The sequence below is a fragment of the Trachypithecus francoisi genome, unplaced genomic scaffold (assembly GCF_009764315.1).
Source record: "Trachypithecus francoisi isolate TF-2019V2 unplaced genomic scaffold, Tfra_2.0 Lachesis_group6, whole genome shotgun sequence".
In the NCBI taxonomy this organism is placed as follows: domain Eukaryota; kingdom Metazoa; phylum Chordata; class Mammalia; order Primates; family Cercopithecidae; genus Trachypithecus; species Trachypithecus francoisi.
Genome location: NW_022681471.1, coordinates 40726555 through 40750049, shown reverse-complemented (window position 1 = coordinate 40750049; position 23495 = coordinate 40726555). Strand labels below are relative to the sequence as shown.

Genomic DNA, 23495 nt, shown 5'->3' with positions numbered 1-23495 from the left:
GTGTAGGCCAGATGCAGTGGCTCATGCCTGTAATCCCAGCACTTTGGGATGCTAAGGCAGGCAGATTGCTGGAGCCCAGGGGTTAAACACCAGCCTTAGCAACATGACAAAACCATCTCTACTAAAAATATAAAAAATTAGCTGGGCGTGGTGGTGCGTGACTGTAGTCCTAAGCTACTCGGGAGGCTGAGGTGGGAGAATCACCTGAGCCTGGAAAGTTGAGGCTACAGTGAATGAAATCATGCCACTGCACTCCAGCCTGGGCGATGGGAGTGAGACACTGTCTCAAAAAATATATATATATATTACAAATCTTTGGAATAATATGCAGGAAGCCCAGAGGTTAACTGAGGAGCAGGCAGCTAGGCAGACGGAGGACAGGGCTTGGAGGGAAACTTTTTTTTTGTATACGATTTAATACTTGATTTTCAAATCATATTAGTGTATTACCTTTTTAGGAATAAATGAATTAAAAAATCAAAGCTCTCAAGTGACCTAAGATCTTCTGAAAGAAATAACCTTCCTATATAAGGTTTATATAAAGATTGATTTTCAGTGTTTTAGTTGTCTAATTACTGTTTTCTGAAGTTTAGGATCAGATAATCTACTGTTTGAGAAACCAGACTTAGAGTTTTGAACTTTCTTCCACACTTACAGGTGATGGGAAATATTGCAGCAGTTGCAGCTTCCTGTGCCAATAATGTTCCAGCTCCAGTCTTATCTAACGGTGCAGCAGCTAATCAAGCTGTTGGTACCACTTCAGTTTCCTCACAGAATGCTATACAGCCTCTATTTGTATCTCCACCTACACACGGCAGGCCAGGTAGGTTATTAGCGGATGCTTACTTTGGAAGCCTCTTTTCCTATTCATGAACATGCACATCCAGCTGTTCTGGTTATTAGATACCATTACTTTAATTTCCAGAATTAAATTTATTTAACCTACTTAATAAATTATGTTCTGCCATTGAACATAATCTCAAATCCATGAGATTTGAGAGTCAGGGATTCAAGTTTATTGCACATTTTGTGCAGGTAAGATTTTATACCTTTCATTTTGCTACCTGCTGAATTAGGGGACTTGTACTAGTTTCTCAAACCTTGAGTTAAGTTTTATCATATAAGAGTTAAGATGATGTTTCTCACCTTATAGCAAACTTTTCAGGAATTTATTCTATAAAATATGTTCCTTTGTAATGAATAATTGTCCTGTAAATATCACAATAAAAGATACAGGCTCTGGAATTTAAAAGATCTGGGTTAGAATCATGGTTTTACAACTTATTGTATAATTTTGTACAAATTATTGAAGCTTTTTATCTGTGACTTAGGGGCACTGATAGTACCAATTCATGAAGTGATTGTGGATTTTCAGTGAGTTAATAAAATTTTAAGTTATCAGCAGACTTTTAGGAAGGTGGTGGCAACAACAGCATTAGCTTTTCTGAGTCTCAGCATAAAAATGGAAATAGTGAAGTCAAAACCCGTGACACCTACAAAAAACTAGGTGACGAGGTATCCCCATGAACCCCAGGATTTAAGCAGGTAGGGACAAACCACCAGTCACAAGACTTGCATGCTCTCAGGGTCTGTGAGGGAGCAGACCTCTTCTTACATAGAAGCATTGAGTATGTTGTCTTATGTACCAGAGAATTCCAGTGAATAAGAAGTTACTGAAAAGTGGGGCCGACAATTTGGAAGCAGCAGCCAAAACTGGGAAGGGATTTGGTCTCTCTAATACTAGATGAGTGCATACGGCACATGGTAGAAGGACTTAAAGGGCTTAAAACAATTTAACCTCTAACTCTTCAAAATTGACCTGCCAGAGCTCCCTTTTAGGATAGTATTCCTGACTGGGAAGAAACTGCTAAGAATGGAATCTGAATCGATCAGGATAGAGAAAAGAGCAGGTCAGGGAAAAGAACAAAAGAAAAAGATTAAGGTCAAATGCTACACAAATATATCAAGGAATAAAAAGCAGAATGTCCCTACAGACAATGAAAACATGTTAGAAGTGAACCACTAAACAGAACTAAACAAACTAAAACTGTGACAAACTATTTCAAAATGAGCTAAAGATTTTAATAATACAAAACATTAAGGAATAACATAAATCAGAATTAGAAAAACTTACCCGAGGTAATAGAACTCAGGAAAGAATTATAAATGGGAGAAGATCGTTTTAGTAATGGAGACTAAACTGTAATGAGCTTGAGCAAATTCAGGTTGAGTATTCTTTATTCAAAATGCTTGGGACCAGAAGTGTTTTGGACTTAGGATTTTTTTAGGTTTTGGAATATTTGCATTATACTTGTTGAGCATCCCTAATCTGAATTTCCAAAATTCTCCAATGAGCATTTCCTTTGAGCACTATGTAGGCACTCAAAAAGTTTTGGAATTTGGAGCAGTTTGAATTTCAGATTTTCAAATTAGGGATACCCACACTGTATGTACAGCAGATAATGCTTTAAGAGAAATGAGTGCTGTAGGCTTTAATTTTTTTTTTTCGAGACGGGGTATTTTTTTTTCGAGACGGAGTATTTTTTTTTTCGAGACGGGGTATTGCTCTACCAAGGGTAGAGTGCAGTGGCATGATCATGGCTCACTGCAGCCTGGATCTTCAGGGTTCAAGCAATCCTGCTGCCTCAGCCCCCTAGTACCTGGGACTGTAGGCACACTCCACCAAACTCGGCTAATTACTGTGTTTTTGTAGAGACGGAGTCTTGCCATGTTGCCCAAGCTGGTCTTAAACTCCTAGGCTTAAGTGATCCACTCACCTCAACCTCCCAAAGTGCTGGGATTATAGGCATGAGCCACCACACCCGGCCATAAACTTTTTTTTTTTTTAAATTAAAGATGTAAGAAGAGGGAAATCTAAAATTGAAAGAAAAGGAAGATAAAGATTTAAAAGCGACATATTTGAAGTTAGGCAAACGAGATCAAACACGGATAGAAGTCCCTGAAAAAGAAAACCAAAGTAAAGGAACAAAATAATACTAAAAGCTATAATTTAGAAAACTTTGCTTAAGTTTTGTATTAGGTTGTTTTCACACTGCTATAAAGAAATGCCTAAGACTGGGTAACATATAAAGGAAAGAGGTTTAATTGACTCACAGTTCTGCGTGGCTGAGGAGGCCTCAGGAAACTTGCCATCATGGCGGAAAGTGAAGGGAAAGCAGGCACCTTCTTCACAAGGCGCCGAGAGAGAGAGAGAGAGCAGGAGAAACTGCCATTTATAAAACTATGAGATCTCATGAGAATTTACTCACTATCACAAGAACAGCATAGGGGAAACCGCTCCCATGATCCAGTCACCTCCCACCAGGCCTCTCCCTTAACACCTGGGGATTACAACTCAGTTTACAATTCAAGATGAGATTTGAGTGGGGACACAGAGTCAAACCATAAGTTTAAAAAGTTTTAAAAGTACGTACTTGAAACAGCACCCTGAATACCTGAGAATATTGACCCAGAGTGATGGACAGCAGAATATTCTAATAAAATTGTTAGACTTAAAAAGTCCTGAGTATCTAAGAGTTTATGGCATATAAGAGAAATAGAATGATAATCATCAAACTTTGACAGCATTGTTTTATGCTAGAAGAAAGTGGAATAGCATTTAAGATACCCAAGGAAAGAATATGTGAACCAACAATTTTGTATCCATTCAAACTGATTTTCAAGCACAAAGGGCAACATGTGAGAACCCAACAATATTATTCCCATGAGCCCTTCCTGATGACTCTGTGAGAGCTGTGCTGTCAAGCAGGGTAATCACTAGCCATGTGTGGAAACTAAGTTAATTACAGTTAAATAAAGTAAATCCGTTGTTCCTCAGTTGCATCAGCCACATACCAAGTGCTAAAAGCCACATGTGGCTAGTAGCTACTGTATTGGACAGCAGAGATATAGAATATTTTTACCATCACAAAAAGTTGTATTGGACAACAGTGTACTAGAGAATGAACTTTGAGTTTTAGGTTGCCAGAGTTTTAGGCTACCAGAACAATTAGTGACATTGTTCTGTTATTCTGTACCAGAACAATTAGAGGCAGAACAATTAAAGACATTAGAGACATAAGACGTGATGATAAGTATTAAATACATAGTTAACCATAGAAGTAAGACACGTGAGGGCTGAGAAGTTGAGACTGTACTGTGTAATAGCCTTATGTTTGGAGGGTATAGATGTAGTTATTTTTTTAAATGATAGAATTGAGAGACTATGGGCAAAGCATTTTTCCATGCTCTCAGTCACATCAGATTCTTTAATGTAGATACTCAGAAAGCTATTCTGAGACTGTGTAATGTGGGCTAAAGCAAATGAGTAATTATGGGATATTCAAATTTTATCCCCTGTGTCCTAATGACCCAGGATTCTTAGTGTGGGGAAAAAAGGTAATGCAGATGTTATAGAGGCTAATTAAAAGCTTTTATAGTCTTGAATTTGAATTAGAAGTATCAGTATGAATTTGAGATATTTTATCTTTTAATATATGTAAATGTTTCCTCACTTTGTCCACTGAAAGGTCTGAAAACAATAAGTATTCCTAGCACCTAGTTTGTGGACTTAAAATAACATTTATTACTTTTAAAATAAACTGGGCTCTGTGGAGAAATGGCTGACTCCAGGTCTGGGGAGGAAATGTTCAAGATGATCCTGGAACATCCTGTCATACCAGATAGCAAGGAACATATCAGAGTATAGGCATCATGTCAAAAGGACTCAGAAACCATCACAAAGAGAGATTCCCACTGGCCAAAGATGGAACAATTTGAGCCTCAATGATCATTGCAATAGATTGGAATATACCAAGTATGTTGAATATAAAAGTTCTTAGTGATATTTTTAAAATTGCTTACTTTAAGAGGATGATAGGAAATCAATAAATTTTCTTGAAAACTGGAACATGAAATAATCAAGCATTTATTCTGCCTTCCTTATATGAACTATACCACTGAATAAACAGATGAGGGTATCTTTTTGTAATAGTATTCTAACTAATCAATTAAAAAGTGACAGTAATTTTGCAGTCCCTATTAAATGGATGAACATTAAACATCAGTAGCTACTAAGATTGCAAAGTCAGTTAAACATTAGCTATAGTTGTCCCAGAAGAATCAGTCCTGAATCTGATTCAGTCTCCTGGATCTAGATGCCTATTGACAGGAAATACAGAATAACATGTTGGATTGCAACATGAGTATGTAATCTGCAAAATCCAGACTATGCGAAGCTTGTCAGATCAAAGGGCCCAGGTTCTTTAAAGCAGAACTTGTCAGGAAATGGATGGAGGAAGGACCAATAGATTAATACAGTCAAGAAATATCCAATTTTTTTAATGGACAAAACTAAAAAACTGTTCAAGGATGCACATTTGAGTGACAAAACTCTGAAAAGACCCCAAGGAAGTGATTACTATTAAAGTCAAAACAACGGTTGGTTATGGTAGGAGGAAAAAGTATTTCTAGACATGGGTAGTATCCACATTAAAATAACTCATTAAGCAACATATTTGATTTGTTTGCTATATCTGTTTTATTTATAAAAAGATAAAGTGGGCCGGGTGTGGTGGCTCACGCCTGTAATCCCAGCACTTTGGGAGGCCGAGATGGGCGGATCACAAGGTCAGGAGATCGAGACCATCCTGGCTAAACACTGTGAAACCCTGTCTCTACTAAAAATACAAAAAATTAGCCGGGCGCAGTGGTGAGCACCTGTAGCACCAGCTACATGGGAGGCTGAGGCAGGAGAATGGCGTGAACCCAGGGGGCGGAGCTTGCAGTGAGTGGAGATCGCGCCACTGCACTCCAGCCTGGGCGACAGAGCGAGACTCCGTCTCAAAAAAAAAAAAAAAAAAAAAGTGGGCAGGGTGTGGTGGCTCATGCCTGGAATCCCAGCACTTTGGGAGGCCAAGGTGGGTGGGTCACCTAAGGTTAGAAGTTTGAGACCAGCCTGGCCAACATGGGGAAACCCCATCTCTACTAAAAATACAAACATTAGCCAGGCATGGTAGCACATGCCTGTAATCCCAGCTACTCTGGAGGCTGAGGCAGGAGAATCACTTGAACTCGGGAGTTGGAGGTTGCAGTGAGCTGAGATCACGCCATTGCACTCCAGCTTGGGCAAGAGTGAGACTTTGTCTCAAAAAAAAAAAAAAAGTGCTTAGCACAGTGCCTGGAACAAAAACGTACAATAAATGTTAATGATGATATAAATTTTTCACTGGAAATGTTAATGTAGACCCTACTTTTACTACTTTATGCTAGTTGTAAGGGAAAATGTTTGCTGTCTGCTTCTAGCAGCTGTCTGAGCTTAAATTCAAGTGACAGATGAAGCAAGCATTGTAATGTTTTATTTATGTGGAATCATTGAAAGATTACCATTTAAATGCCAGATTTTTCTAAAAATGCATACTGCCTTCATTTATTTACTTTTTATTCTCTCAGTCACTTAATGAACCTCAACTATAGATCTTTACTAGATCTGGCTGCTTTTTAGTTGCTCTTTGTCATTCTTGGCAATCCAATTGATGAAACAACTGACTTTTCCCACTTTGTTCTTCATATGTCTCTCTGGCAGGCCCCTTCCATCCTTAAGTGACTGCTAATCTGCAAGGTAACAAGATGTGATGATTTCCTTTAAGTATGAGTCTCCTTTTAGGCATTAAATTCTGTCAACTTCAAACTCTGGATTTCAGTAAATGTTCCCAAGTCTTTTGCCAGGGCTGGGATCAGTGACTGTCCCTGAGTGCAAAATTTAATGGAATGCCAAAAAAAAAATACAGTAATCAAGATAAATAACACTTTAATGCATCATTTTTAAAAATAAAGATGATTATAAAAAAATTTGAGAACAAAGTATCAATTTTAAATAAAGACAGGATCTATGGATCAGGTTTAAGGTGAGTTGAGTAAGGCATATACTCTTGGGGTCATGTAAGTACAGGGTTAGATCCTGTCTTTATTGAAAATTTTGATGTTGTATTCATAATAGTTTTCTTTGTATTAGTTTTGGTAGCCCCTTAAATTTTGTACTGGAGCATCTCACCACACCTTGGCCTTCGCCCTGCTCTGTGATTTCTAGAGAAGCAGCAGTATCTTATTATAGTTATGTTCTCTTCTGAAGTGTCCTGGAGCAGACTACAGCTACATGGACAGGGGAAATCAGCATTCTGAATGCATTACATTGATTTCTACTAATATTTTAGAAGACGTTTCTGTAATTCTTGAGCCATCCCTTGAAGTGTATCTGTTAAGCCTGTGGAGCTCTTCTTAAGTCTGAGGATGAGATGCTCATGCATCTCTTTAGAAACTTGAAATTGTAAAAGCTTTTACTTAGAGGGTTTATTGTAATACTGTGCATTTATAAGGAAGGTGAATTCAGACAAAGTAACCTCCAAATTGTGTCTACTCTTGATTCTTTCAGGCACATGAGAATGTATTTAGCCACTTCTATGTCTAGTAGTTGGTTTTTATCTAGTGATCATAATCACATGCTACTGTCTTCAGCTAATTGCCTTTCTCCATTTGCTTTTTTTTTTTTTTTTTTTTAATGGTATGATACGTTTTCAGTGCTAGTTTAAAAGGAATAAGAGCAGAGCTTTGTTGGGGGAGCCATTTTATTAAAAAAAATGTATGTCTAGAACATTTGGGGATATTCTGAAAATTAAATTCCTCTCCCAAAACTGTAAAAGTAGAGATTTCTAAATATATGACAAAACTCCCAAACAGCTAGTTGAGCAAGCTTTAAAAATTTACTGTTTAATTTAGATACAGTATAATTCATTTTTTTGGTGCCCAGTTCTGTGAGCTTTGACAAATGCATAGAGTTGTGTAACCACCACCACAATCAAGAGGTAATTGCATCACTCCTAAACAGTTGTTTATCAAATTTTAGATCACCTGAAGACACAGATCTATTACTGTTAGCCTGTAAATGTACGAAAGATATAGATGAATATATTGTTAGTACTGGTCACTAAATGGAAACAATGTGGATTATGTCTTGCTAAAATATCAGAATAACAAATTCAGGTTGTGTGAATTGTTCCTATGCTAAACTCAGTGTGCTGAAACTCTGACTTGAAACATTTATAGAATGATAAGACTAAACTTTCTATGTTTCTTAGTGTTAAAATGATAATGCAGATAACAAAATGATGAAATTTTGTACTTGGATTTCAGCTGGCTAAAATGATTCAGTTAAACTTGAAGGGTTTGTATTCATCTTTTGTAAAAAAAAATTAACAAATTTACATGTTATATATATATGCAGGTATGTGTTTTTACTAGGTTGTAACCACGTTGTTTCCTTTATCGTCACAGAGGATTAATATTTAAATATAATTACATCTGAATTTCTTATGTCGAAAACAAACTTTTAAATATTGATTATTTCTAAGCTGTAGTAACAGGTATAGAAAGCTAAAGGGATAACGTATTGTATCTATCCTGTTTTTAGGTTCTGTATCTTCTTAGAAATGGAACATTCATGATTTAAAGTTCCCTATATTCCTGAGATGCTACCAGTAGACACCTTCAGGGATTGCTAAAATCTGTAGTCTGTGCACTTAGTCCATCTCTTATTAGCTTCTGCATTTTGTGATTTGACTGAGAGTGACAGATTGCTGAAAACATTCTTAAATTTGCATTGGGTATTAAACTAAGTAAAAATTTTGCTTTAATTATGTTTTATTTATGTACCTGTTAGCTAAATGTTCAAAGTCTGATAGTCAAAGCTCTGCCTCTTCCAGTTTTTTCCCTTTTAATTTCCAATACTTTTCTTAAATCAAAATGACTTGTTATGAACAAGTTCTCCATTGGTATGTCTAAGAGAATGTAGACAATTGACTGTCCAAGTTTTTTTTTAAAGCCAAACCATAAGAATTAAGAGTTCTTGACCATACTGGAGACAAGAAAAGTAAATGAGCCTGCTGTTCATAAGGTGTTATAGTTGTGTATTGCTACTTTATGTTTTGTTTCTTTGTTAGCGATTGCCTCACCATCCTATCCATGCCATTCTGCTCCTATTCCTCATGCTGGTGCCTCTCTACCACCACCACCACCACCACCACCACCGCCACCACCACCACCACCACCTCCTCCTCCTCCTCCTCCTCCTCCTCCTCTTGATGTGGGAGAGGCTTCAAACTTACAACCACCACCACCACTACCACCTCCACCTTATTCCTGTGATCCAAGTGGCAGTGATTTGCCTCAAGGTAAGTAGATTTTGAGACTTAGGTGAGGGGTCTGAGACTTAAAAAATATTGTTAGAGCATATCTGTGTTTGGTTGACCTATTGGGGAATGGGGAACCAAATGAAAATTGACTTGAGAACACAATGCTGGAAGTGACTAAGGAAAGGAGCAATTAAAAGCAGAAAACTGAGAATATCTTCTACATAATCAACAAGTGGATGGTTGAGTTGACGTGTGCTGCTGTTTTGTTTTGTTTTGTTTTGTTTGTAGCTACATGCCTACCCTGAAGAAGATTCTCAAATGAATGTCTTTGCTTTTCTTAACTGTTTTTCTTGCAAAACAGGACTTGGTATCAAATTTTTCTTTATTTCTTAAATTCTTTCCACAAGTGCATGAATTATTGCAGTCTTTTATATTTAGAATTTCAACTGAATTTTAAAGATTTGGGGGAGTGGGGATTAGGAGTCTTATCTGCCTTGAATTTCAGCTGTTTTCTTAAACATCTAAGGAGTAGTTTTTCATTGGAGGTTCTTTATTACTCCTCAGTTTGGCATATTTCTCAAGAGAATTATAGTTGAGAATTGTTTGTAGCTTATACTTTCTTGCTATAACATTTTCTTGGTTTTCCTAACTGCTTCTCTATTTTTGCTTTTTTTTCCCCAACCGCTAATCACCAAGATTTTCTTTAACTCCCTTCTGTTTTTTTCCCTACCTTTAAACTTCACTGTTACTTCTATGTAGTTTATTCCTAAATCTAGCTAGCCTTGGCATCAGAAGTTTTAGTTACTTGTCTCCAGATACTTGCTAGACATTTTCACTTAGCTTTTTAGTTTTCATTTCAATAATGAAATTCCTCATATTTATCTTTTCCCCAGGCCACACAAAACGTTGGCTTTTCTCCTTGGTTTTTTATTTTGTTAATAGTGGTATCATTTCCACCTAATTTGCCCAATATCTAACCCTGATTTCTTTACTACTCTTCCTTCCCTTACCTACATATGCCCGAGATGTACTTAGTCACCACATAATGCTGATTTTGTATTTTTCCAATATTTTACTATGACGATATTCAAATATTCATCCAAGTTGAATTTTAAAATGAAGTCATATCTATCACTAAGATTCTATCATTAACGTTTATACCTTATCACATATCTATCCATCTTTCCCTCCATTCATCTCTATTAATCCATCTTCTTTTTGATACATTTAGAAGTAAATTGTAGACATTTGTACACTTTCCCATAAAAACTTCAGGATACATATCATTAAGTAGTTTTTTCCTTTTGATGTACAGTTTACATGTAATGTACAAAACTTAAATGCACATTAGCTTAGTTTTCACATATGCATGCATGCACTTGTGTAACCCAAATCCCTATCAAGGTATAAAGTATTAACATTGTCCCACAAATTTCTCTCATGCTCCTTCCCAGTTTTTTCTATGCTCCTCCTAGAGGTAACCACTGTTTGGACTTTTTTCTACCATAGATTAGTTTTACCTGTTTTAGAATTTTATAGAAATGTAATCATATAGTATATAATCTTTATAGAAAGCTTCTTAAACTTGGCATAATTTTGAGATTTGTCTGTTGTTACATGTGTCAGTAGTCCATTTGTTTTCATTGCCAAGTAGCATTTCATTGTATGACTGTTCCAGTTTGTCCATTCTCCTGTTGGTGATAGATAGCTGGACTATTTCCAGTTTGGGGCTGTTATGAAAAAAGCTACTATGAACATTCTTGTAAAAGTCTTTGTAAACACACGTTTTTATTTCCCTTGCATAGATACCTAGCAGTGGAATTGCTGGGTCATAGAGAGATATGTGTTTACTTTTATAAGTAACTGCCAAACATTTTTCCAAAGTTGTACCATGTTACACTTCCACCAGCAGTATATGAGAATTCCAGTAGTTTGTCTTGCTCACCATTATTGTCGCCACTCTCTTTAACTTTATCCATTCTGGTGACTGATCATGTTTAAAAAAAAATCTATTTTATAGAGCAGTTTTCTGTTCCTTGCCAAATTGAGAGGGAGGCATAGGGATTTGCTCTTTTCCACCAGCCCCCACATGTCCGTAGCCTCCCATATTATCAGTGTCCCCCACCATACCAGAGTAGTATATTTGATACAATGATGAACCTACCTTGGCACATCATTATCATCCAGGGGCAATAGTTTATATTAGTGTTCATTCTTGCTCTTGCGCTTTCATGAGTTTGGACAAATGAATGATGACATGTATCCTTAATTATAGCATCACATGAATGCTATAATGGAGCATCTCTACCCCAGAAATCTGTGCTCTGCCTGTTAGTATTCATCCCCCAACTCCTGGCAATCACTGATTTTTTACTGTCTCCGTAGTTTTGACTTTTCCAGAATGGCATATAGTTGCAGTCATGCAGTATTTAGCCTTTTCAGAGTGGCTCTCACCAAATCATTATCCGAATGTACCACAGTTTATAGATCCATTCATCTACTGAATAACATCTTGGTTGCTTCCACTTTTGGTTACAGTTGCCCTAAACATTCACATGCAAGCTTTTTTGTGGAAATATATATAGAGAGATGGAGTCTTGCTCTGTCACCCAAGCTGGAATGCAATGGTGCGGTCTTGGCTCACTGCAACCTTCGCCTCCCGGACTCAAGCGATTCTCCTGCCTCAGCCTCCTGAGCAGCTGGGATTATAGGCACCCACCACCACACCTGGCTAATTTTTGTATTTTTAGTAGAGATGGGGTTTCACCATGTTGGCCAGGCTGGTCTTGAACTCCTGACCTCGTGATCCACCCACCTGGGCCTCCCGAAGTGCTGAGACTACAGGCGTCAGCCACCGCACCCTGTGGAAATATAATTTTAACTCCTTTGGGTAAATACCAAGGATTACAATTGCTCTGTTGAATTAGAATATGTATTATTTTGTAAGAAACTGTCAAACTGTCTTCCAGAGTGACTATATCATTTTGCATTCCCACCAGCAATGAATTGAGTGTTCCTGTAGTTCCACATTCATACCAGTATTTGGTATTGTCAGTGTTCTGGATTTTGGCCATTCTGATAGGTGTGTAATGATATCTCATTGTTTTAATTTGCATTTCCCTTATGAAATCCGACGTGGAACATCTTTTCATGTGCTTATTTGCCATCTATATATCTTTGGTGAAACATCTGTTAAGGTGTTTGGCCCATTTTTAATTCAAGTTGTTTACTTACTGAGTTGTAAGAGTTCTTTGTGTATTTTGGGTAACAGTCCATTATATCAGGTATATCTTTTGCAAATATTTTTTCCAAGCCTGTGGCTTTTAAGTGTCTTTCACAAAGCAGGTGTGTTTACTTTTAAAGAACTCCAACATATAAATTATTTCTTTTATGGATCATTCCTGTGGTATTATATCTAAAAAGTAATTGCCAGACTCAGGATCATCTAGATTTTCTCCTGTGTTATCGTCTAGGATTTTTATGTTTTGCATTTTACTTTTAGGTCTGCAATCCATTTTTAGTGACTTTTTTGTATGTAAAGTATGTGTAGATTCATATTTTTGCATGTGGATGTCCAGTTGTTTGAGTACTTTTTTCATGTGCTTATTGGCCATTTGCATATTTTTTGTAAAGTGTGCACATATTTTGACTACTCTCTTTTTTATTGGGTGCTTGTTATGGAGTTGTGGACGTTCTCTACATATTCTCTATGCTAGTCTTTTGTCAGGTATGTTTTGTGAGTATCTGCTCCTATTCTGTGGCTTATCTATTTTCTTCGTGGTGCCTTTTGATGGGTAGAGGATTTTAATTCTGATGAAATCTGATTGATCATTGTTTGGTATATATTGCTTTCTGTAATCTAAGAAACTGGCCGGGCGTGGTGGCTCACACCTGTAATCCTAACACTTCCGGAGGCCGAGGCAGGTGGATCACTTGACGTCAGGAGTTCGAGTCCAGCCTGGCCAACGTGGTGAAACCCTGTCTCTACTAAAAATACAAAAATTAGCTGGGAGAGGTGGTGCGTGCCTGTAATACTAGCTACTTGGGAGGTTGAGGCAGGAGAATCACTTGAACCCAGGAGGTGGAGGTTGTACTGAGCCGAGATCATGCAACTGCACTCCAGCCTGGGCGACAGAGTGAAACGCTGACTTAAATTAAAAAACAACAAAAACCCTTTGCCTTATTTGCCTTTCTCCAAAGTCATTATGATTGTTTCCTGTGTTTTCCTTTTTTTTTTTTTTTTTTTTTTTTGAGGTGGAGTCTCGCTCTGTCGCCCGGACTGGAGTGCAGTGGCCAGATCTCAGCTCACTGCAAGCTCCACCTCCCGGGTTTACGCCATTCTCCTGCCTCAGCCTCCCAAGTAGCTGGGACTACAGGCACCCGCCACCTCGTCCGGCTAGTTTTTTTTGTATTTTTAGTAGAGACGGGGTTTCATCGTGTTAGCCAGGATGGTCTCGATCTCCTGACCTCGTGATCCGCCCGTCTCGGCCTCCCAAAGTGCTGGGATTACAGGCTTGAGCCACCGTGCCCGGCCGTGTTTTCCTTTAAAAGCTTAGTGCATTTAGTTTTATGTTTAAGTCCACTATCCATTTCAAATTCATTTTTGTGGATAGTGGAGATGATTTTTTTTTTCTTTATGGATCTCCAGTATTCCAGCAGTACCATTTGTGCAAAAGATTTTCCTTTGCTCGTTGGATCACTGTGGTGTTTTAGGCAAAAATCAAATGACTGTTTTAAGTGCAGGTCTATTTTCGTGCCCTCTTCTGTTGCGTTGATCAATTTTTTAATCCTTACATCAGTACTGTACTGTCTTTTTAGTAAGGTTTGAAGTAAGGTAGGGTCATTTGCATGTCTCTTACACTATCAAATTTTACCAAAAAAAAAAAAAAAACCTTCTGGAAATTAGGAATTGTGTTTATAATCTATAGCTCAATTGGGGAGAATGCCAGTGCTTAACAGTATGGTCTCTTTGAATTCATGAACATGGTATCATAGTATACCTGCTAATTTATTTAGGTTGCATTTGGTTTCTCAACTTTTTTTTTTTTTTTTTGGATGTAGCAGTCTTCTACATCTTCTGTTAAATGTGTTCCTATGTATTTGGGTTTTTGGAGCTGTAGTAAATAGAATTTTAAAACTTTTATTTTCCAATTTTGTCCTGTACATAAAAATAAAATTGATTTTTGCATGTTAACCTTGGCTGACTTATTAAAAACCAGTGTTTCACAGAGTGTCTTTAAAAAATACCCACTGCCTCTTTCCTAGGTCATGCCTTTATAACCTTGTCCCTGAACAGTTAGAGTAGCTTCTCCATTGGTCTCACTGCTCTGGTACTATTCCACTTTGTGTGTGTTCCTAGCTCAGAACTCTTCAGTGATTCTTTGGTTTCTGTAGATTAAAGTTCAACAGACTAAGTATGGCATTTATGACTTTCCACAATCTAGTCTCTATTCCAACCTTATCTCTTTCTACTCCTGTGTGAACTCTATGTAGCAGGTTTTCTTCTCCTAAGGCTTTGCTGGCATGGTGATTCAACTCAAATTCTTTCCCCATTCAGTCTCCCATCTAAGTTCTATTAACCCTGAGAGTATATCATGTATTCATTAGTAGGTGCTCCCCATTCTTCCTGGCCTTAACAATCACTCCTCTAGTTTGGCCATGGATTTGCCTATTCTGGACATTTCATGTAAATAGAATCATACAATATGTGGGCTTTTGCAACTAACTTTTTTCTCTAAGCATACTATTTTCAAGGTTCATGTTGTCGCATGTATCAGTACTTTATTCTTTTTTATGGCCAAAAAGAATCCATTGTATGGATGTATTGGCGTACTCCATTTTGTTGCACTTTGCTTTATTGTGGTTTACAGATACTGTGCTTTTTATTTTTTTACAAATTGAAGATTTGTGAGAACCGTGTGTCAAGCAAATCTATTGGCATTTTTCCAACAGCATGTTCTCCCTTTTCTCCCTTCATTTCTGTCAGCATTTTTTTTTTTAGCAGTATTGTATATTTATTTATTTATTTTTGAGATGGAGTCTCTGTCACCCAGGCTGGAGTGCAGTGGTGCAATCTTGGCTCACGACAACCTCTGCCTCCTGAGCTCAAGCGATTCTCCTGCCTCAGCCTCCCAAGTAGGTGGTGTTACAGGCGCCTACCACCATGCCTAGCTAATTTTTTGTATTTTTAGTAGAAATGGAGTTTCTCCATGTTGGCCAGGCTGGTCTCGAGCTCCTGACCTCAAGTGGTTCGCCTGCCTTGGCCTGCCAGGGTGCTGGGATTACAGGTGTGAGCCACTGTACCCAGCCAGCAATAACGAATTTTAAAATTAAGGTATGTACATTGTTTTCTTAGACCTAACACTATTACACTCTTAAAAGTCTACAGTATAGTGTATAAGCATAACTTTTTTTTTTTTTTTTTGCAATGGAGTCTTGCTCTGTTGCCAGGCTGGAGTGCAGTGGCGTGATCTCCGCTCTCGGAAACCTCCACCTCCCAGGTTCAAGCGATTCTCCTGCCTCAGCCTCCTGAGTAGCTGGGATTACAGGCACGTGCTACCACACCTGGCTAATTTTTGTATTTTCAGTAGAGATGGGGTTTCACCATGTTCGCCATAATGGTCTCGATCTCCCGACCTCATGATCCACCCACCTCGGCCTCCCAAAGTGCTGGGATTACAGGCCTGAGCCACCACACCCGGCCATAAGCATAACTTTTATATGCACTGGGAAACCAAAAAATTGGTGTGACTCACTTCCTTGCAATATTGGCTTTATTATTTTTTGGAACCAAACCCATGATATCTCCAAAGTATGTCTGTATCATATTTTATCTATTGAGGAACATTTGGGTTGCTTTCACTTTTTTGGCTATTAATATTGCTATGTGCATTTGTGTATACAAGTTATTTGATACATATATGTATCAAGGAGTAGAATCCCATGCCACTCATGAATTTATGTCCTGCTATTTTTTTAAAATATTCTGTAGCTTGAGCACTGGGCTTTTTGCTGTGTTCCTATATAATAGTCAAAATACAAGCTGTTTTTTTTTTTTTTTTGTGGTTTCACTTTTTCATTTTTGCTTATACTTTTTAAAGCTCATTGTAGAAAAGTTTGAAAATGCACAAAAGTATTAAATTAAAACAGCTGGGTGCAGTGGCTCACGCCTGTAATCCCAGCACTTTGGGAGACCAAGGTGGGTGGATCACGAGGTCAAGAGATCAAGACCATCCTGGCTAACATGGTGAAACCCGTCTCTACTGAAAATACAAAAGTTAGCTGAGCATGGTGGTGCGTGCCTGTAGTCCCAGCTATTCGGGAGGCTGAGGCAGGAGAATCTCTTGAACCCAGGAGGCAGAGGTTTCAGTGACACGAGATCACACTGCTATACTCCAGCCTGGCGACAGAGTAAGACTCCATCTCAGAAAACAAACAAACAAAAAAAACACCTATAGTCTTTCTCCCATAGGTTGCCTTTTTTTTTTTTTTTTTAATTGAAGTTCTAGGGTACATGTGCACAACGTGCAGGTTTGTTACATGTGTATACATGTGCCATGTTGGTGTGCTGCACCCATTAACTCGTCATTTACATTAGGTATATCTCCTGATGCTATCCCTCCTCCTCCCCTCTCCCCACAATAGGACCCAGTGTGTGATGTTCCCCTTCCTGTGTCCAAGTGATCTCATTGTTCAATTCCCACCTATGAGTGAGAACATGCAGTGTTTGGTTTTCTGTTCTTGCGATAGTTTGCTGAGGATGATGGTTTCCAGCTGCATCCATGTCCCTATAAAGGGCATGAACTCATCATTTTTTATGGCTGCATAGTATTCCATGGTGTGTATGTGCCACATTTTCTTCATCCATTCTGTCACTGATGGATATTTGGGTTGATTCCAAGTCTTTGCTATTGTGAATAGTGCTGCAATAAACATACGTGTGCATGTGTCTTTATAGCAGCATGACTTATAATCCTTTGAGTATATCCCCAGTAATGGTATGGTTGGGTCAAATGGTATTTCTAGTTCTAGATCCTTGAGGAATCGCCACACTGTTTTCCACAATGGTTGAACTAGTTTACAGTCCCACCAACAGTGTAAAAGCGTTCCTGTTTCTCCACATCCTCTCCAGCACCTGTTGTTTCCTGATTTTTTAATGATTGCCGTTCTAACTGGTGTGAGATGGTATCTCATTGTGGTTTTGATGTGCATTTCTCTGATGGCGAGTGATGATGAGCATTTTTTCATGTGTCTGTTGGCTGTATGAATGTCTTCTTTTGAGAAATGTCTGTTCATATCCTTTGCCCACTTTTTCATGGGGTTGTTTGTTTGTTTCTTCTAAATTTGATTGAGTTCTTTATAGGTTCTGGATATTAGCCCTTTGTCAGATGGGTAGATTGCAAAAATTTTCTCCCATTCTGTAGGTTGCCTGTTCACTCTGATGGTAGTTTCTTTTGCTGTGCAGAAGCTCTTTAGTTTAATTAGATCCCATTTTGTCAATTTTGGCTTTTGCTGCCATTGCTTTTGGTGTTTTAGACATGAAGTCCTTGCCCAACAAGCTGATTTTTTAAAAAATGGCAATAAATCTATTTGTATGTGTAGGGAGTCTCCAACTTAAAGAGGGGTTTTCTAAAAGTTCATCTGTTAGTGGAACTCAGATTATATTACTTTGTAAATAAAAATATGTGTGGATCTCAGGTCAAGCAATAAAAATACATTTAGAGGTGCAATTGGAATGCTAAAAGCAGTTTTTGTTCATTTATGAAATAGTTTCATAATGTCAAGAAAAATTACCTTGCTCGTTGCCCTTCTCTTTGGAGTGCTGGTGGTGGTATGTCAGTCATGGCAAATAAAAACAGGATGAATTGTTTCATATTGTTCTAATTGTCTCAGCAGGCATCACTAATCTCTGTCAGTAGAGTATTAGTCTGTATTGTATATAAGTGCTAGTAACTGAGGACCAAAATAATTGCGTATGTTCTAGAAGTTTATTAAAGTAAAAATTCCATTTTGAAACAAACAGGAAAATGCCTTTATTGGATTCTTCCTAAATATTACCCAGGTGACATTCTTTTAACATCTGCCTAAAATTAAGATTAGAAATAAAAATTTTATTTGGTAACTAAACCTTAGATGAGAAAATAATTTTACCTATATTGGTAGGTAAGTAGTCATTTACTATAAGGTAAAATTGAGAATGGTATTAATGTGGCAAGATTACATTGATATCTTAATAATGCTCAAACAGAAAAGCTCTTTTTTTTTCTTTTTTGAGATGGAGTCTCACTCTGTCACCCAGACTGGAGTACAGTGGCATGATCTCAGCTCTATGCAACCTCCACCTCCCAGATTCAAGTGATTCTTATGCCTCAGCCTCCTGAGTAGCTGGAATTACAGGCACCTGCCACCACGTCCGGCTAATTTTTATAGTTTTAGTAGAGACGGGGTTTCACCATGTTGGCCAGGATGGTCTTGAACTCCTAACCTCAAGTAATCTGCCCACCTAGGCCTCCCAAAGTGCTGGGATTACAGGCATGAGCAACCACGCCCAGCCAGAAAAGCTTTTAAAAGATAATTCTAATTGCTTATGCCAGTCAAGTCACTAATTTTTTTGATTTTTATTTTTAGATACAAAAGTTTTGCAGTACTATTTCAATCTAGGATTGCAGGTAAGTGCCATGTTAAAATTTCTTTGATAAGCCCTATTTTCAAATTATAAACTGTTTTGATAATCAGACCCTTGAACTTCAAAAACCAAAAGCACTAAGGGGACTAAAAATTTTATTTCTGTCTGAGAGATCTCTGAAGATGATGTAGTTCATTTGTCTGCTTTAGCCTCCCAGTGCTTTAGTTTCTCTTAACAAAATAGTCATTAACTGAAGAGAGGAGTACTGGGCTGTAAGCAGCACAACCTCAGCATATATTAGATTAGCCATCATATTTAACATTACATACTAACTTTTCACTGTGGTGGTCTATCTCAAAATAAATGAATTATCCCTAAAATACTTTTATGACTATCTTTCCATTTTATGTGAAAATTAGACAGATTCAAAGATACTTAAGGCACTGTGTTTTGTTCTTTGAAACCAATGAGAAAAAAGACACAATGTACCAGAATCTCTGAGACACAGCTAAAGCAGTGTTTAGAGAGAAATCTATAGCACTAAATACCCACATGAGAAACCAGGAAATATCTAAAATCAACACCCTAACATCACAATTAAAAGAACTAGAGAAGCAAAAGCAAACAAATTCAAAAGCTAGCAAAAGACAAGAAATAACTAAGATCAGAGCAGAACTGAAAGAAAGAGAGAGAGACACGAAAAACCCTTCAAAAAATCTGAATCTAGGAGCTGTTTTTTTTTTTTTTTTTTTTTAAAGATTAACAAAATAGATACACTATTAGCCAGGTGAGTAAAGAAGAAAAGAGAGAAGATCAAATAGACATAATAAAAAATGATACCACAGAACATGAACTACCGTCAGAGAATACTATAAACACCTCTATGCAAATAAACTAGAAAATCTAGAAGAAATGGATAAATTCCTGGACACACACACGCTCCCAAGACTAAAGCAGGAAGAAGTCGAATCCCTGAGTAGACCAAAAACAAGTTCTGAAATTGAGGCAGTAATTAATAGCCTACCAACCAAAAGAAGTCCAGGACCAGATGGATTCACAGCCGAATTCTACCAGAGGTACAGAGAGGAGCTGGTACCATTCTTTCTGAAACTATTCCAATCAATAGAAGAGAGGGACTCCTTCCTAACTCATTTTATGAAGCCAGCATCATCCTGATACCAAAACCTGGCAGAGACACAACAAAAGAAAATTTCAGGCCAGTATCCCTGATGAACATTAATGTGAAAATCCTCAATAAAATACTGGCAAACCGAATCCAGCAGCACATTAAAAAGCTTATCCACCACAATCAAGTGGATGCAAGGGTGGTTCAACATAAGCAAATCAATAAATGTAATCCATCACATAAACAGAACCAATGACAAAAACCACTTGATTATCTCAATAGATGCAGAAAAGGCCTTCCATAGAATTCAACACCCCTTCATGCTAAAAACTCACTATAAATTAGGTATTAATGGAGCGTATCTCAAAATAATAAGAACTATTCATACTAAATGGGCAAAAGCTGGAAGCATTCCCTTTGAAAAACCAGCACAAGACAAGGATGTCCTCTCTCACCATTCCTATTCAACATAGTATTGGAAGTTCTGGCCAGGGCAGTCAGGCAAGAGAAAGAAAGAAAGGGTATATGAATAGGAAGACAGGAAGTCACATTGTCTTTGTTTGCAGATGACATGATTGTATATTTTAAAAACCCCATTGTCTCATCCCAAAAACTCCTTAAGCTGATAAGCAACTTCAGCAAAGTCTGAACTTGTGTGCAACACAAAATCAGTGTGCAAATATCACAAGCATTTCTATACACTAATAATAGCCAAATCATGAGTGAATTCCCATTCACAATTGCTACAAAGAGAATAAAATACCTAGGAATCCAACTAACAAGGGATGTGAAGGACCTCTTCAAGGAGAACTACAAATCACTGTTCAACGAAATAAGAGAGGACACAAACAAAGGGAAAAACATTGCATGCTTATGGATAGGAAAAATCAGTATCATGAAAGTGACCATACTGCCAAAAGTAATTGATAGATTCAATGCTATTCCCGTTAAACTACCATTGATTTTCTTCAATTAGAAAAAACTTCAAATTTCATACGAAACCAAAAACGAGTCCGTATAGCCAAGACAATCCTAAGCAAAAAAGACAAAGCTGGAGGTATCATGCTATCTGACTTCAAACTATTTTACAAGGCCACAGTAACCAAAACAGCATGGTACTGGTACCAAAACAGGTATATAGACCAACAGAACAGAAGAGAGACCTCAGAAATAATGCCACAGATCTACAACCATCTGATCTTTGGCAAACCTGACAAAAACAAGCAATGGGGAAAGGATTCCCTATTTAATAAATGGTGTTGGGAAAACTGGCTAACCATATGCAGAAAACTGAAACTGGACCCATTCCTTACACCTTATACAAGAATTAACTCAAGATGGATTAAAGACTTAGACATAAGACCTAAAACCATAAAAACCCTAGAAGAAGACCTAGGCAATACCATTCAGGACGTAGGCATGGGCAAAAACTTCATGACTAGAACACCAAAAGCAATGGCAACAAAAGCAAAACTAAAATTGACAAGTGGGATCTAATTAAACTAAAGAGCTTCTGCACAGCAAAAGAAACTATCAGTGTGAAACAGGCAACCTACAGAATGGGAGAAAGTTTTTGCAATCCATCTGACAAAGGGCGAATATCCAGAATCTACAAGGAACTTAAACAAATTTATAAGAAATAAAAAGTGGGCAAAGAATATGAACAGACACTTTTCAAAAGAAGACATTTATGTGGCCAACAAACATGAAAAACTCATCATCACTGGTCGTTAGAGAAATGCAAATCAAAACCATAATGAGATACCATCTCACGCCAGTTAGAATGGCAATCATTAAAAAGTCAGGAAACAACAGATACTGGAGAGGATGTGGAGAAATAGGAACACTTTTACACTGTTGGCTGGATTGTAAATTAGTTCAACCATTGTGGAAGGCAGTGTGGCGATTCCTCAGGGATCTAGAATGAGAAATACAATCTGATCCAGCCATCCCATTACTGGGTATATACCCAAAGGTTTATAAATCATTCTATAAAGACCCATGCACACGTATGTTTATTGCAGCACTATTCACAATACCAAAGACTTGAACCAACTCACATGCCCATCAATGATAGACTGCATAAAGAAAATGTGGCACACATACACCATGGAATACTATGCAGCCATAAAAAAAGACTGAGTTCGTGTCCTTTGCAGTGACATGGATGAAGCTGGCAACCGTTCTCCACAAACTAACACAGAAACAGAAAACCAAACACTGTGTGTTCTCACTCATAAGTGAGAGTTGAACAGTGGGAACATATGGGCACAGGGAGGTGAACATCACACATCGGGGCCTGTTGGGGGGTTGGGGACAAGGGGAGGGAGAGCATTAGGACAAATACCTAATGTAGATAATGGATTGATGGGTGTAGCAAACCGCCATGGCACATGTATACCCATGTAACAAACCTGCATGTTCTGCACATGTATCCCAGAACGTATAATAAGTTAAATATAAAAATAAAAATAAGAGCTGCATTTTTAAAGCACTCATGTGTTCAAAGATGCTTGTTCAACACTGGTTTTTCACCACTCCCCTGAGTTGTAGAGGCAGGCGGGTACTGACAAATGTCTTTATCAATGAAAGGTGTCTCTGATTTGAGGTGAGAGCTCTTTTATTTTAGTCTTTCAGGGATCACTTTCCCTCTGAAATACACTTGACTTAAAGTGTAACAACATGGCACATTAACTGAAAGGAATAATGCATCTTAAGATCTGTCAGATGATGATAAACTCTATGCTGTCCTGGATGAATGCTCAGATTAGTTCATATTCCCTGACACTGATTTCCCTAAAGCTTTAGACATGTCAGTGCCAAGAAAACTGTCTTCCCAAATAGTACACATCTATAATTAAGAGTAATGGAGTGGGTTTTTGTTCTTTGAGACTATTTTTCCTAAATTCAGTTTTAAGAATTGATAAACCGCTTGCCCCTTCTGTTACGTTAGTTTATTATAGTCGCATGTGGAAACTTTGTAATCTATTTCACTGAGGCATTTAAAAATATTTTCCTGCCTTTTACATCATGGAATACCAGGAGATGCTGAATAGATATTTCAATATTTTTCTTATTAGAAATCATGGTGTCCATTGTAGTACATTTTGAAACTATGGTATAAAGAAAACTAAAATCACCTCTATGATCACTGTATACTTTCATATATTTTCTTACAACTTTTGTATTTTACAAACTATGGATTATGCTGTATAATTTTTTAATCTTTTAACAATACAAGCATTTTTTCTTTAAATAGTTTACAGCATGATTTTCATTGCATGTATATATTACGGGTATATAATTTATCCAGTTCCCTGTTGTTAAATACTATGTGCAATGTTTTTTGCTTTTAAAAATACTATAAAAGACACCTTTGTATACAGGTTTTTAGACGATTCCCTGAAAGAATTTTTAGGTTTAAATATGAGATACAAATTCTGCAAAAGATCCTGAAGTTCTTATAGAGAACAGACTAAGGTTTTGTTCTTATAGAGAACAGACTAAAAACAGTCAAGTTTTTAGGTCAAAAAAGTCATTGCTACCTCACCTGAAAATC

At 37.5% G+C, this 23495-nt stretch overlaps 1 protein-coding gene across 12 annotated transcripts in view; it reads left to right on the top strand.

Annotated features, from left to right (window-relative positions):
- The window catches only part of ALG13 (ALG13 UDP-N-acetylglucosaminyltransferase subunit), an 89359-nt gene that overhangs the window by 62828 nt on the left and 3036 nt on the right, over positions 1 to 23495 (top strand). For 8 of the 12 annotated variants that reach the window (XM_033200876.1, XM_033200875.1, XM_033200878.1 and 5 more), the window contains 3 exons: positions 658 to 823; positions 8994 to 9224; positions 18813 to 18853. In XM_033200876.1, coding sequence (XP_033056767.1) covers positions 658 to 823; positions 8994 to 9224; positions 18813 to 18853 — 438 coding nt within the window. The remainder of the gene's footprint in view (positions 1 to 657; positions 824 to 8993; positions 9225 to 18812; positions 18854 to 23495) is intronic. The other 4 variants (XM_033200883.1, XM_033200881.1, XM_033200882.1 and 1 more) reach the window with 1 other exon arrangement.